Here is a 16992-nt window from a genome sequence, read left to right on the forward strand (position 1 = left end):
TCAGGGGAGTCACATCAAGCACTGCTGACCAGGGACTACATTTATAAAAACATGACATCAACATATTACCCTCCCAATGTTTTATTTTTATTTCCTCTTTCTGTTTTCTCTCTCCTTTGCCTGTTCTAGAGAATTCCATCAGAATACCTGTGGCCTTTTGCTGTCTAGCCTTCTTCATCAGATCGTGCTCCTTGAAGACAGGGACTTCTTACCTAGCACTGGGCTGGAGCAAAGAGTGCATACCATTGAAGTTTGAATAATAACATGTGCATTTTCCATGGTTTTTAAACTGTTTTTCTATTATTTATTTTTAAAATTATTTTTGTATATTAATTAAAAGTTGTTATATATTTACAGGGTACAAGTACAGATCTTTGTTTTTTGTTTTTTTGGTTTTTTTTTTTGAGACAGAGTCTGACTGTCGCCCAGGCTGGAGTGCAGTGGTGCAATCTCAGCTCACTGCAACCTCCGCCTCCTGGGGTCAAGCGATTCACCCACCTCAGCCTCGTGAGTAGCTGAGATTGCAGGTGCATGCCACCACGCCTGGCTAATTTTTGTATTTTTAGTAGAGATGGGGTTTCACCATGTTGGCCAAGTTAGTCTTGAACTCCTGACCTCAGGTGATCTGCCCACTTCGGCCTCCCTAAGTTCTGGGATTACAGGCATGAGCCAGTGCGCCTGGTCATGAGTACAGATTTCTTACATGCATACATCGCATAGTGGTGAAGTCTGGGCAGGTTTTTTTTTTTTTTTTTTAAGCAAAATGCAAAATTATAGGTAGAGTGAAACCACAACTATGGTTGCAAATGCTATATAAAGCAGGTGGAAAACAAATAAAATAACTTCTAGATTCAAAAAGCATTACTTTGTAAAGATGTAATTCCAATTATTTTAGTTATTTTTTACTTTACCAGGACACTCCAGACCCTCTTGTAGTTTTGAGTTACTCTGTTCAGCTTGGTCTCAGCTGTTAAAAGTCTGATGCTAAATTAGTGGTGGGGATGGGAGCTAAAATGACTTCAAATTTCCTCAGCCTATTGTTGTTCAAGGCTATAACCAAGTCTTTTTTTTTTTTTTTTTTCTTTCTCACTTTCCTTTTGTCTGGTCTCCACTTCTTGACTTTTTCTTACCATGTTTTGAAGCTGCTTTTTACTTGAGTCCTTTGAGAGCAGCCTTACCTCCCAGCTGATTGTAATTTCCTACTAAAGCCCTGTTAACTTCAGATCAATGACTTATTTGACTCACTTGACTTTTTAAAGGACCCAGAATTATTTTGCCTTTAAAGCAAATGTATGTATTTATGTTAACCCTTAAGTGCTCAAACACCAATCCATGTGTTAGGGTTAAACTAATTGCTCCGATGATTGGGTGGAGGGAAGCGAGATAGAAATGGTGAGAGTAAAAAAAAAAAAAAAAAAAAAAAAAGGGTGAGAGTAGGAAAAATGACATTTGTGTGTGTGTGAAAATAAAAATCACTCGAGACTTTTACATAGTAATATGCAAATTCTCCCTTTATGCTTTTCTCACTTCCACCTGCAATTGGAGATGTCAATCTCTCAGCTGAGAATGATAGCTCTAGTGAGTCACTGTTGCCTATGGAGGGATGTTGTCTCGCAGATGTGTCGGTGTAGAACAAAGCTTTTTGTGGTAGTGGCCTTCATGATGCCTGCCTCCTCTTATTCACATCCTTGTGTAGTCCCCTCCCCCATTGCACCAATGCACTATAGCAGAGGCAATGCTATGCCACGTCCAGGCTTAGATTATAAAAGACATTTCAGTCTTCTCTTTTGAATCACTCACTTTGGGGGAAGCCTCATCAAGAGCAGCCTATGTAGAGGCCCATAGGGTGCGGAACTAAAGATTCCCTTTAACCTTCCCACGAGTGTGCCTGGACACACATCCTCAATTGACTGCAGCCCCAGTTGACTTCTTGATTGTAGCCTAGTGATAGGTCTTGAGCCTGAACCTGGCAGCTAAGCCACTCCTAGATTCTTGACCTACAGAAACTATGAGATAATAAATGTTTGCTGTTTTAAGCTGCTAAATTTGGTGTGATGTTACATAGCAGTAGATAACTAAACCAGTTGTAAACAGCTGGGTTAGACCAAAACCTAAAGAGATTTTTCTTTTCTTTTTTTTTGAGACAAGGTCTTGCTCTGTGGCCTAGGCTGAGTACAGTGGCATGATCACACCTCACTGCAGCCTCTACCTCCTGGGCTCAAGCAATCCTCCCACTTCAGGCTCCTGAGTAGCTGAGACTACAGGCGTATGCCACCATGTCCAGCTAATTTTTGATTTTTTTTTTTTTTGAGACAGGGTCTCTATATGTTTCCCATGCTAGTCTTGAACCTCTGGATGCAAGCAGTCCTCCCACCTTGGCCTCCCAAAGTGCTGGGACTACAGGAGTGAGGCACTGTGCCTGGCCAACAGATTTCTTTTACTTTGGAAGTGCTATTGCCAAAATCATACTGGAGTTACCAGTAAGTAACCAGCTGTGGTAATTGCAGCAACATATTTGTTATTATAATTTTACCCAATCATGAAAAATTTGGTTGAATGGGATGAGGAATTATTATTAACATAACATTAATATCATATAAGTGGCAGCCAATTTTAAATGTAGGGTTTTTTTTTTTTTTTTTTGAGACAGGGTCTTGCTCTTTTGCCCAGGCTGAAGTGAAGTGATATGATCTTGGCTCACAGAAACTTCTGCCTCCTGGGTTCAAGGGGTCCTTCCACCTCAGCCTCCCAAGTAGCTGGAACTATAGGTGCTTGCCACCATGCCTGGCTAATTTTTGTATTTTTTGTAGAGATGGGGTTTTGCTGTTGCCCAAGCTGGTTTTGAACCCCTGGCTTCAAGCAATCTGCCTGCCTCAGGTTCCCAAAGTGCTAGGGTCCCAAAGTGGCGTGAGTCACTGTACCCAGGCAAAATGTAGGGTTTTTTTTGTTTTTGTTTTTGTTTTTAACCTGCTTTATTTCAAAAAGCCTTTGAAGTGATATAGCTGTATATTTTTATGGCAAAACCCAGCCCATCTTCAAACTGATAAATAGGGCCACCTAACTGCAAATAAATGATTAATTTATAACTTTCTTGTATTTTTTAATGAAACAAAATATAACTTTTGTAGGGCTTAGAAACAGTTAAAAGCAGTGTTTGAAAAAAATTAAAAAGCAATAAAGTTTAAAGAGATTAGAGTTCCAGAGGAGTTTTTTAATTAGTGTGCTGGATACTTATTTTTTTTCTTTTTTCTTTTTGGAGAACCTCTTCATTTTGAATTCTTTTTATGAGTCCTCATGATCACTTGTTTGCTCAAATTCTGTCTCACATCTCCATTATGAGCTGAAAAATTATTCAAGTATCATGTTTAGAGTAATCCTTTCTTATGAGTCAACTTTTAGGTTTTTATTAATTTCTCAGAATTCTCTGAATTTTCTTATGTAACCACAATAGTGGTTTTTCCTCTGTGACCCCAAACATGACTTCAAAAATTAGGAGTAGAAAGAACATCACCTTTCCATGCCCAGAAAGCCCCGCACGGACTGTTTTAGAGGCTGTAAGATTTAAGCCTGTGGTTGTAATGGGGTGGTTCAGGCTGCAGCAGGCCCACAGAGGGATGTGTTTTATATGGCCAGCACCATGTTGTCTCACACAGTGTTCTAAAAACAAAACGAAACAAAAAGGCCTGACAACATTAGGCCTATATCTATATTCCTACATGGCGACACTGGGCTGAAACTCAGAAACTGCTGCCCCTTGTAGATGGTACCTAGACTTTTGCACTTCACTACTGCTCTGCCGTTCCCTGACCTTATTTTTATTTTTATTTTTAAGCATCCTCTGGCTTCATTTATTTATTATAGTTACTTTCCCGGGCCCTGTGGGCATTTGCATTGACCACTTCTGATCTAAACAGACAACTAGCCATGACGTAATTGAGAGAGGTTGGAGGCACTGAGGCACTGTTAAAGCAAGATTACTTTTGTCTGATTTACCTAGTAACAACCATACTTATGCTATGCTAAGGGACATTCCTGTCTGCCCTCTTCCCTTCCAGTCAACATGGAGTCATTTCTAATGTTCCACTCATGCAGCTTTAGATTGTACTAATCTTATGAATGTTGTTGATCTTAAAAGTCCTCCTTTTAATTTACGTTCTCTTTTTGTTTTAAACTTAAACCTAAAGTCATACTGAGGTTTTTGATTATTCTAAGTTGAAGATTTTGATCCACTTAAATTGTAACACTTCTCGTGCCTGTTACTGACAGATCACCGCAAGCTTAGAAAACAAACAAACCAAAAACCCAGATTCCAAGAGCAGCACAGAATGAAATTCTTAAGAAAATGCAACTGTGTGAGAAGCAAAGTCTTGTCACCCCAAGTTTTTATATGTTATTACTGATCAAAAAATGGTATGCACATAACCCTCATAAATGTTGTTGGAAATAATTATGGAAAAACAGAGGGAGGCAGAGAAGTGTGAAAAGATGACACTTCCCTCTCCCTTGTCACAGTACCACAGAGGAGGCTGCCTCAGTTTCTTCACTCAAAATGAGCTATTCCTCAGCCAAATAAAACTAGTTATTCCTTTATTAAAAACAACTGATCATCAAATTTGGCGACTATACATTTTTGTCTACATATATGCAATAAACAACTTTAATTATTATTTGTGAATAATGAAGGTGCTATTGGATAGTTTCCTCTGACAGTTTGCATTTAAAAAAAAAAAAAAGTTTAGTTAAACTATTGTGGAAAACAGTGTGGCGATTCCTCAAGGATCTAGAACTAGAAATACCATTTGACCTAGCCATCCCATTACTGGGGATATATCCAAAGGATTATAAGGCATGCTGCTATAAAGACACATGCACACTTATGTTTATTGCGGCACTATTCACAATAGCAAAGACTTGGAATCAACCCAAATGTCCATCAGTGACAGATTGGATTAAGAAAATGTGGCACATATACACCGTGGACTACTATGCAGCCATAAAAAAGGATGAGTTCATGTCCTTTGTAGGGACATGGATACAGCTGGAAACCATCATTCTCAGCAAACTATCGCAAGAACAGAAAACCAAATACCACATCTTCTCACTCATAGGTGGGAACTGAACAATGAGATCACTTGGACACAGGAAGGGGAACATCACACACTGGGTCCTATTGTGGGGAGGGGGGAGGGGGGAGGGATAGCAATAGGAGATATACCTAATGTAAATGACCAGTTAATGGGTGCAGCACACCAACATGGCACGTGTATACATATGTAACAAACCTGCACGTTGTGCACATGTACCCTAGAACTTAAAGTATATATATATATATATAAAAAAAGGTTAAAAGTAAATAACCCCTAATGTTTTAAGAATGTAATATTTTAACTTTAATAAGGGTATGAATTAAGGCAGCAGGGTAAGGGTGAAAAAGTAAATGAATATTATTTCTAGTATATACTATTAATTCTTTCAAGAAGAAGAATTATATACTCTTTTCATATAATTTATTTAAAAAAATAGTGATAGAGGCAGGATGAACTAGCCTGTTGGATGTGTGATATGTATGATGTGTATTATTTAGGTGTGCCTTATTAAAGAGGACATACATTCTACCATCTTTTAAAATAAAAAACTTTCAGCTGTATTAAAAAATAAGCTAAAAATTTTTATTTGTTTTTTCTTTGTAATAATGATGCTAGTACAGTTAGGCCCAGCAGTAGCTATATGTATGGGTGAGAGACATGCTTGTATTTATTTTTTAAAAAATCACATTGAAGAAAATTTGGCAAACAGAGAAAAAATATACTACCCATAGTACCATCAACCCAGTATAAATGCTGTTAGCATGTTGGTATAACATGTAGCCTTTTCTCTTTGCATTTTTAGACACAGTTATAACCACTTTTTAATCTTGTTTGTTATGTAACAGTTTAGGATATGTCACATGTTATTGTATAATGGAAGATATAAGCATTTTTTGAAGATTTACTTAAAATTTGAAATGAGGCAATGATATTTTCAGGGACTGAAGATAAATTTCTTGGCTGACTGCTTTTTTTGGTCAACCTTTTATGAGCATCTAAGTCAGTACACATCAATCTTTGATTTCATAAGTGTGATAATTGAACATCTAAAAACTCATTTCCACTTTTGAGTTTAAAATGAACTTCATGAGATTTCTCCTATGGGAAGTGATTTTTAGGTGTGTGAAGTTTTGTATGTGTTTTGGTTGCTGCTGGGTTTTTTTGAGTAGAAAATACAGAAAAAACGGCACAGTGGCTCATGCCTGTAATCCCAGCACTTTAGGAGACCGAGGCAGGTGGATCACGAGGTCAGGAGTTCAAGACCAGCCTGGCCAAGATGGCAAAACCCTGTCTCCACTAAAAATACAAAAAATTAGCTGGGCATGGTGGCAGGTGCCTGTAATCCCAGCTACTCAAGAGGCTGAGGCAGAGAATTGCTTGAACCCAGAAGGTGGAGGCTGCAGTGAGCCAAGATCGCACCACTGCATTCCAGCCTGGGCAACAGAGCAAGACTCCATCTCAAAAAAAGAAAGAAAGAAAGAAAGAAAATACAGAAAAAAAGAAAAGAGGAGAAGGAAGGAAGGTTGGAAGCACTTCCTGAAATGATACTTTTGTATACATTTTCCCTGAACACTCCACAGACCTGATTCCTGGCTGTGTTCTATACTTGTAGTGGCCTCTTCATGTATTCACTCTGAGCAGGATTTTCTAGAACAGAACAATGTTTTTATTCCCCTTCCCCAAGATCTAGCCAAGTGTGCAGCACATAGTAAGCACTTAACGAGCACTCAGTGAGTGAAAGAGGAGAGAAAACCATGTACAGACACCAAGCATAAGAGAGGAAGGAATTATATCAGGATGTTTTTAGCTGTAAGTTGTAGAATGTAAACTACAAGTGGCTTAAGCAATAAGGACATTTTTTAAATTCACATGACACGAAGTTCAGAGTAAGGGCAGTTCCAAAGCTGGTTTTGCAGCTGAACAGTGTCATGGAGTACCTGGATGTTTTTCATTTTTGTACTCAGCCATCCTCAGCATATTGGTGATTTCTTCCATTATAGTTGCAAGATGGATGTAGGAGTTCCAGATGTTATTTGCAGACATGACCATATCCAACAAGAAGAGATGGTGTTTTCTGCTGTGTATCTCAGTTTTTACGGAGCTTTCACAGTTGCTTTCACAGTGGCTGACTTCTGCTTAGGTCTAGGATTTGCTCACAAGCCTCTGCCCTAGCTGACGATGGCTATTGGGTAGACGCCAACAGTGGCTGGCATAGAAACATCAGAGGAAACAATAATGGGAAAAAGAGTAGTGACAGAGGCAGAGTGAAATAGCCTGTTGGATGTGTAATATGTAGAGTCTACATTATTTAGGCCTATTGTATTATTTCCTGTATATACATTCACTGTCTGATATTTAGTATTAACATATGTTTGAAGCTAGGAGAACAATACTTCTAAGCAAAAAGTGTGCTACTCAAGAGCAGTAGAACCATATACATTTGGGGATGTAAACTATATGAAATTGCAAGTACAAAATTGCTAGGCCCACTTTAGGTCCTTGGAAACTTCATTACCTTCATGGCAAATCTTTTTCCACTACCATCCTTAGCCGTCCCCACATTTAACATTGCTACTCTGGAGAGAATAGAAAACTTGGGTAACAAGTTAGAAGAACAGAATTTGCTTTCTTATTAACATTATGTTATTCTAAGGAAGGAAGATATTGCACTCAAGAATTACTCAAGGAGCAAGTCAAATGAATGGGAATTATAAAGGTAGATAATAGATGTTTTTTAAAAAGCATCTTGAGTTTTTAATAGTACTTTTAAACAGTTGTAGTTTGCTACATATTCTTTACTCCTATAAACTGCGTATAAAAGTGAAAATATATCAAAACAAAATATTCAGCCCATTATATATATATTCCAGGTGTTCTTAAATAGGAACGTATAAATTATTACTGTATGACACCTGTATAATTTGGATTGAGTTGAATTCTTAAGCAGAATGTTAATTACCAGAAAATGAGTATTTTATTTAGAAATTATATGTAATATAACATTTTATATTTTTTTCCCATTTCCTTTGGATGGGGGTGGGGGTGTGGTGTGGGAAGAGAAATAGTGATCACCTATGTCACCTGCTGTCTTCATGGTCTTCAGTCTATTGCAGTAGCATCCCAGAGGCTGTTTCTGAGGAACCTGTTACATTGCTAGATTGATACTGCAGTCTGTTGGCTATTGTCTTCTTTTTTAAAAACAAAGCAAAACAAAACATATTCCTCTCATCTACCTCTCGTTCTTGAGATTACTTAAGAACTTCCCATAGTATACTAGCTTTTACACCAAATTTTAAAAATTGAAAGATACCTTTGCCAATGAATGTAGTGTTAATTTGCAGAAGTGTGTCATTGGCATCGAGTTGAATGAGCCTGTCACTTAATAGCCCTCCATTAATACTTGTTTAATGAAAGAATGAATGAACTGTTTATACAATATTGGGACTTCTAAGATAATTATGATAATTTAAGGGAAGCAAATATTGGACACTAACCTGTATTTGCTAACATTTTCTTTTAGAAGATGTGATATTACCAGTACTTTGAAAAATCAAACACTGTATTATCTTCAAATTAAATACTTTAAGTGATATGCTAAATAGAGCTCTTAGCTTGACAGTTAAGACATTTATATATAACTAAGGCACTACACATCTGGGAAAATAAGAACATATTTTGAAAGGAAGAGATTCCAGAAATGGGTGTCTGTGATTCAGTAAGAGGGGCCATGAATACAATGTGAGTAGTATCTGTAACTGCATGTGGTGCTTTATGCTTCTCAAATGGCAGTTTTTCCATGATATTATATGGGTCTGCTTGCCTGTCTCCCATTATCTGTAATTTAAAATGTGCTATTTTTGTAAGCTATTATTCTTGGACATACAAGTAAATCAACATGTATATTCAAAAGATATGTACTTGATTTCTGACAAGAGTAAGATAAATTTATTATTGTATCTAAACATTAACATTTATATACAAAAGTTTATTGATTAGTAGTAGATCTCATTTTTGAAAGTATTTTTACATGTACAATGAAAAGGCAGCTTTTTATTTTGTATGAAAGTTTTAAAAAATCTTTTAAAAGTACTACAAGATAAAAGGAATCTAAAAATTGACATTATTGGCACAAGATTCATGTTAATGTTTACTCACGTAAATAGCACAAAATATTGCCTAATTAGTGTGGTTGGTAAATTTTTGGTACTTAAATTTTCTCTGTTATTGTAAACCATGCATAAAATGCTTGTCTATTGAGAAGTGCAGAATTGTCAGAGCTTAAACAGCTGACATCTGCTTACTCTCTTAAAAAAAAAAAAAAAAAAAGAATAACAAGCCATTTCAGCCTAATCTACCTCAAATGTGTTCATGTAAATGGAGGTCCATCTATTGACCTGTATTCTTTTCAGCTCAGGATTGGTCCACATGGTTTATGAAACCAGGAAGCCTGATTTGAAATGCAGATGTCGAGAGAGTGAAGTACACCCTCCCCTTTTTTCTTTGCTGTATCTGTCAGGGTGAAAAATGGCTTGCACAAGGGTCAGTCACCCATACTCACTTAATTACTTTTCTTGGACCCACAGAACTGTCACAAGCTGTGGTGGATGCGGGAGCTGTTCCTCTTTTAGTACTCTGTATCCAGGAGCCAGAAATTGCTTTGAAAAGGATTGCTGCTTCCGCCCTCAGTGATATTGCAAAGCATTCTCCAGAGTTAGCACAGACAGTAGTGGATGCAGGAGCTGTTGCTCACTTAGCCCAGATGCTCCTGAACCCTGATGCTAAATTGAAGGTATTTCAAAATAAGGTTGAAAAGCATATCAGCCTTTTTATAATGGAAGAAAATGGAAATGCGTACACGTGAATATTTTGCATCTAAAAATAATTAGTAAATTATCATTGAAAACAGATATGAATATATTATGTATTTGGTCTCTTAATATGTGAAAACAATACCATAAGGATTAGATAACAAAGATGTGATTGGGGAAACTATGTATAAGATCAGAAGTAACAACAGTGTTAACATTAATAATTAAAATACAGAATCACATAATGATTAAATCTTTGGTTTGGAAAAGATCTAAAGATTTTTTAACCCTCCACCATAATATTGTTTCTTATGGAAATTGCCATATTTATCTTAGCCTGTTTTATAGCTTTCTAAAATCTGATTTTTAGTCAACAGTCACCAATTATACTTTTATATTCTAATAGTTACACCCTATAATGTTTTAAAATTGTTAATGTTAACTAAGCAATGGAACATTCTTTGAAATTGTATCAGCATCATGTCAAAGATATTGTTCTGCTTGATGATTTTTGTACTAAATGATCACATTGCTCATAAATTAGCAATTTCAGTATTGCATAATTAAGAAATGGTATTCATCCAGAGGTCATGTTATTTAATCATCTGTAATAGAGTTTCAAAATATTAAGAACTAATTTGGAAATTAGGAATTTTTAAAACTTGGGTATAAGACTAGAATGCGAATGTCTCAAGACTAAGAAGTCTTAGGTTGTTTAGGCATGTATATTTTTTTCCCTTTATAAAAGAATTTGAATATATATAAAATGTTTAAATCTGAACTCTGTAGTGGATGCTATATAGTGTTTTGTTTTGGTTTTTTTTTGCTTCACAGCATCAGATCCTTTCAGCTCTCAGTCAGGTTTCGAAACATTCCGTGGATCTGGCAGAAATGGTTGTTGAAGCAGAGATTTTTCCAGTTGTACTTACCTGTCTGAAGGACAAGGATGAATACGTGAAGAAAAATGCTTCTACTTTAATTAGAGAGATTGCAAAACATACACCTGAGGTGAAAAGAAACTTCAAGCCACAATAATATGTAATACTTTTAGTTTTTAAATAAAACATCAATTTGTTTATAGGGCCTAGGGGTTGTGGCACATGATCTAGATGGGTTGGGATTTCTTGTCTTCTGCACTGCTGATGTTTTGGACTGGGTAGTTCCTTGTTGTGGGGGGCTGGTCCTGCACATTGTAGGATGGATGTTTAGCAGGATCCCTGGCCTCTGCACACTAGATGCCAAAAGCACCCTTCCCCCACAAGTGGTGGCAATAAAAAATGTCTCCATACTTTGCCGTATGTTCCTCAGGGAGCAAAATTGCCACCGGTCGAGAACACTGGGTTATATTAGCTGAGTTTGAGCTTGAAATCTGTTTTTAGTCATTTCAAACTTTCCATTTCTAGATTGTGAGGACTATGGAACTTTGCCATCCTTACCATTTTATGTCAGCTGGGAGTAGTGAGAACACTATTATAGCTCCAGGTTGGGAGAAATCACAAAGGTCCCCTGGCCTACTGTTACCACTCCAGTAGCTGCTCTTACGTGGTGATTTCCTGCTCTGAGTTCTAGATGGGAAAGAAAGAGAGAAAGCAGGCCTGTATTGATTCTGAAGTATCTTTTTTCTGTGTATATTTTGACTAACCAATTTTTATTTCATTAAACTTTAAGTCCTCATTCTTTATTTCATCTAACATCTTTATTTGATTGAGATTTTTCAAAATTAAAGTGCACTCAGCTAGTAATCATTACTAGCAAGGGAGAAATAATTAGGTTAGAATATTTCAAGTCTGACATTGTCTTTCAGCATTCAGTGATTAATCTGCTTCATACTCACCCATTGTGATTGGGGGTTTCAGTAGTTAGTTATGAACTAGCCCTAGGCTTAGAGTCTAGGTGAGGAATTTTGACATCCATTATAATTGGGATAAAAGTTGTGCCATTGATGCATGAAAAATTGAACCACAGAATAAAGCTTCTCACAGTGAGTGTATTTGTGCATTTGAACTAGCATGATTAGTGTACTTGTATATTTCTTTAATAAATATAATAATTTCACCAAAGGATAATTAAATTTCACCAGTTGGTTTTAGGTACTAAATAGAGTGTGGCAATATTAAACTGATTTAAAGACCATTGTACGGTCCTGGTGATCTAACTCTTGTTCCCATCTCTTAGCTTTCACAGCTGGTAGTTAACGCAGGAGGGGTTGCTGCCGTGATTGACTGCATTGGGTCCTGCAAAGGGAACACACGGCTGCCTGGCATCATGATGCTTGGTTACGTAGCAGCTCATTCTGAGAACCTAGCAATGGCGGTCATCATTTCTAAGGTTTGTTCTTGCTTCATTTTCCTCTAGTTGCAGTAAGAAATTCTAAGAGAGAACCACAGATTAATGTTCTCCCACAGAATGCAAGATATAACTGACTGGAGCAAAAAACTTTTGATTGTTTCAATGCTTATTAGCAAGTTTTATTAGCAAGGTTATGGGAAGTTTAAAGTTTTACTCAGTGTTTCTGAGTAAACAGAATATCAACTTTTTTGAGCATTAGTATTATCTGTATTTAAATATTATTTGTGCCTTGAAGGATTAATTGTACATATCTACAAACATGTAAATCTTACCTTGGTTAGAAACACCTATTTGTAAATGCCATGCCCAGTAGTCATTTTCAGTATTCTGGGAGGTCTATATACCCCTCCATTTCCTGCCACCTGAGTGGGAGATGACAATGGCTTGGACATCCCTTTTTATCCACTTTCTCTTCTTCAGCTTTTACGAACTATTTCTCTTCTTAGATTTAGGCAATTCAGAGCACGTGTCAGATAGCAGTGTTTTTGTTTCCATGCTCTAGGGATTTTGCTTTATCTCAGTTCCCAACTTTGTAAGAACCCCTCATCTAGTGCAGCCCTGGCACATAGTAGGTGCTTATGAAATGTGTGCTAATGAATAAATATTGATCTCTGGACGAATGCTTCAAAGCCTGTGTGCTTACAGTGTGTGTGGTGACCCTCTGGGCCGTGGGTTTCTTATCAGCATAGAAAACCTGCTGCTGTATGTTAAACAGAAATGTGGACGTTTTTTTATCCCTTATTAATCCTCAGAATAAAAAGGAGCCTCAGATCTTTATTTTCTACCTATTTCATGGTAATTCTTTGCTTTACTCCCTTTTATCCTGCTCTTTTCCTTTTGTTCTTCTATTACCACAGACTGTGATAGTGACTAGAGCAATGGTGGTGCTTTCTGAAGGGTCACAGTAAGGATGTTACTAGGATTTTGATCCTTGGTTCTTTTGTGGATAGTCATGAAGCTTATGCATGGGAAGAATGATGAAAGAAGAAGCAATTGCTGTTGCTTCCCATATGTCTTCCTGAAACTAACCAGGAAGCTCTCCCCTTCTTTGGTTTAAGGTTACTGCTGGCCTTTCCCACCTGGTTTGTTTTTCAGATAGAGATCAAGGTGTTGCTTGCTGAAACTCCAGCAGTTTCAGGCAAGCCACATAGTATGGTAGCACTCTCTCCTTTTCCTGTGTGGTATTACAAAGACTAGCAATAATACCTTACATTTAAATAGTAATTTTAAAGCAAATTTTCATTCCTTATCTTATTTGTTATTCATAACAACTGAGGCCAAAAAGTCAGAGCTTTGGGGATGGAGTAGAGGCACTGTCTCCTTTTCCTCCTGCTTCTTCAGTCTTGTTACATCCTGGACATGTGGACTTTCTGGAAAGTTGCTTCATTCTGGAGACAGGTCTGACCTTTAATATTGGCAGACATACATTTTTAGTTGTAGGAAAGAAGCCAATGAAGAAATATAGCTGATCTCTTCAGGAAATTGGTCTTAATAACCAAATTAAAAAGCAAGGAATAAAAGTATATATGATGATTCTGGCCTTTGCTATGGTAGCATAACCATGGGATCTTTTTTGTGGTACTAAATTTAAGGTGATTACCATAATCTCAAATTAGTGAGCAAATCACACCTATACAGAATTTGGAATTAGAATTTGATTTTTTAAAATTGTTCCTTGGGTATACAAAATGTAATATATTTGAGGCTCTTTAGTTAATTCTGTTTTTATTATTTAGATAAAGTTGAAGCCTAAGATGCGAAATGTAAGCATGAGCTGTGTAACAAAAGTAATCATTGTTGTTTTGACATTTAATCATGTTAAAGTGGAAAGAACTATAATTTAAAAGTTGGCCATAATTGATGGAAAATTATTTATGTACTGTTTCAGGAAAGGTGTTAGTGAATATATTCCGTTGACAAGGTACTTAGATAGGATTCTTACTGATATATTTTATTCTCAGGCTTATTATATCAGGTTTATTATATTTGGTGAAAAGAATTTCTTTGAAGATTCTAAATTAACTTTTTAACAAAGGAAAATAAAAGATTTTAAAATTCTAAACATTTTTAGTTTGTCACAGTAAAATCTGGCTTTGCGTATTTCCTAGTCTGTGATATCTGTTGTTTGGTTAAATACCTCTCTATTTGGGGGATAAAAGCTAGTAGAGAAATTCTTGGTTTAGTTGAATTGTTACAGATAATTAAGGTAATTTAGTTCTAGTCATTTTATTGACTTAAGAAATGACAGCCCCTGTGATGTGCTCATTTATTGAACCGTTTAAGAAAAAAAGGATCAAGGCCGAAATGATTTCTTCTCATGTTTGAGAGACATGGAAGACTCTTTAATCCTGCTGTAGATTCATAACACTTGCTCTTTTGATCCACGCTGCAGGGTGTACCCCAGTTGTCAGTCTGCTTGTCAGAAGAACCAGAAGATCATATTAAGGCTGCAGCTGCTTGGGCCTTAGGACAGATCGGAAGACACACTCCTGAACACGCACGGGCTGTTGCAGTCACAAATACTTTGCCAGTTCTGCTTTCTTTGTACATGTCAACAGAAAGTTCTGAGGATCTCCAAGTAAAAGTAAGTGCTTAATTCTGTTTTATGAAGATTTTGGCTCATTTAAAAAATATGTCATTTAAAATCTCTTTGTTTTCATCATGGACAATATTGTTTTTATGAGTCAAGAAATACAAATTTATCAGAATTGACTTCACTCTTCTTTGAAAATGAGTTACCCTGTCTCTAAAAATCAGTGATATATTTTAGAGAAAGTTCTCTGTGGGTACAAAGTTCTTTGTAAAATGAATGGTTATTGCATTCTACATTCCTTTTGACTTATGAAGTAGAAATTGAAGAATAATAGAATTTTTTAGTTTGAATTTGCAAGAGAGACCTCTAGTTCATTTTACTTTTAAAAGTGGAATCCAAAAGAATTTAAGGTACCTTTCAAATGTATCATATGACTAGTCAGCAGGTATTTTTGAACCCGTAATTTGCCTCTTTAATTCCAAGGCCACCTGACCTTTTAATTATATGTCTTGTATTTGTTTCTTTAAAAAATTGTCTGTAAGACTCACTAAATTAAATATTTTTAAATCATGCATTTTAAAAGGCAGATTTTCTGAAATATTACTGACTACTAAAATGATTCACAAAACATGAATATGAAGAAGGATGGATTGTTTAATGATTTTAGAATTTAAAAAAAAGAAATAAAATGTTTTCCAGCATAGTTCCTATTAGGAAAACATGTATGTTTTTGAAAGCAGCTTGTAAAATTGACTTGGATTGAGGGAAGTTCACAGAAAAGACAATAATTTAACAGTAAATTAAATTATATTTACATTTTAATTAAAACAGTAAACTAACAAATAGGAAAACAATTTGGTGAAACTTTAGATGGCATAATGAGATGGGAAGTTTACTTGAACTATACACTTAAGGGACTCTGAAAGTTATGTATAGCAAATTATCTATTTGACTTGTAAATTTTATAAAAGCAAATTTATGTGTATTTGGTCATGTTTGCATATTATTTCTCTACTAATTCCTTGAGGGAAATTGGTTTCTAAGATTTAACATTTTTTTCTCAGTTTTTATAAGGCTTTCTAGACCAACAATAATTTAATAGATTTAGAACTTCCCTCATATGTCTGTCACATGTGTATTCTTTGGCAATGCTTGGTAAAGAGAGAAAGATTGACAATATAAAGTCTTTTCTAGTTTAGCAGGTCTCTTTAACTTTCTGGTGAGAAACCAAAACTCTATTCCCAGCTTTGAGTTGTCCAAGCACAGCTGATATACATGTATACATGTATATAATGTTAGTCTACAGATGTAGTCCTCTTTTGGCTTTGTATTTCTTTAACCCATTATCATTGTTGTTTTTCTGCTCTTCCTTTCCTTCTCCTCTTCCGTCCTCTCCTGCCACCCTCCTGAGTTTCCTCTTAAGGTTTGGAAATAAAGTAAAGGGATATATGAGCTAGAGCATTAATCATTAATAGTGGACTCAGTAGTAATTTCAGCTTGAGAAGCCCTTGCAAATAGTCCCTTAGGCGAGAGTATGTACTTTTTATATGCTACTACCTTATATAACTTGCTTTTTAATAAATTATTATGATACTATATTGTATGCATATCGTTGGAGAAAAATAAATTTGAAAAGTTCACTTTTTGAAGTAAGATAAATATCATTTTGTTTAACAAGTGGTATTTTTAGGTTAACTAATAGAAATTAACTTCCTTCTGCCTATATTTACTACAGTATTACTGTCAGGAAATACACTTAGTGGTAAGTTAAAAAGTTACCAATCATTATTCCATCAATAATCTTTTAAAGGCTTCAGGCCCATCCAAATATTTTATTATTGTAGAGATTTGGTCATTCTTTTTTCTTTCCCCACGGTCTCTTGAATTCTATCAGCTGTTATTTTAAAGGGTGTAGAATAAACGTCCATTCAAGCCTGTTCAATTTGACACCATCTCAGTAGGGAAAAGTGTATCCAAGAGTGTCAAGAACTGTCTAATGGTATTTCTCATTTGTTACTCTATGGCAGCTTTCAAATTATAAGCCCATGTTGAAGTTCATTTTGTCCCAAAGGCATGTCAGCTTCTGTAAGCATTCTCTAATTGGTTTCCATGCAGGAGAACCAACGAGCAGTTTTTTGGAATTTCTCTTATGTTTTCTTTGGAGAAATAACTATTCAGAAGACCCTTTGCTCATTTTAAATTGGGTTACTTATCT

At 36.0% G+C, this 16992-nt stretch overlaps 1 protein-coding gene across 2 annotated transcripts in view; it reads left to right on the plus strand.

Moving 5' to 3' along the window:
• SPAG6 (sperm associated antigen 6) overlaps nucleotides 1-16992 on the plus strand; it is a 65990-nt gene that overhangs the window by 31839 nt on the left and 17159 nt on the right. For both annotated transcript variants that reach the window (XM_001097347.5, XM_001097245.5), the window contains exons 5-8: nucleotides 9671-9876; nucleotides 10730-10903; nucleotides 12071-12223; nucleotides 14637-14828. In XM_001097347.5, the coding sequence (XP_001097347.1) occupies nucleotides 9671-9876; nucleotides 10730-10903; nucleotides 12071-12223; nucleotides 14637-14828 (725 nt within the window). The remainder of the gene's footprint in view (nucleotides 1-9670; nucleotides 9877-10729; nucleotides 10904-12070; nucleotides 12224-14636; nucleotides 14829-16992) is intronic.

This window comes from Macaca mulatta, chromosome 9 (assembly GCF_049350105.2).
Source record: "Macaca mulatta isolate MMU2019108-1 chromosome 9, T2T-MMU8v2.0, whole genome shotgun sequence".
Taxonomy (NCBI): domain Eukaryota; kingdom Metazoa; phylum Chordata; class Mammalia; order Primates; family Cercopithecidae; genus Macaca; species Macaca mulatta.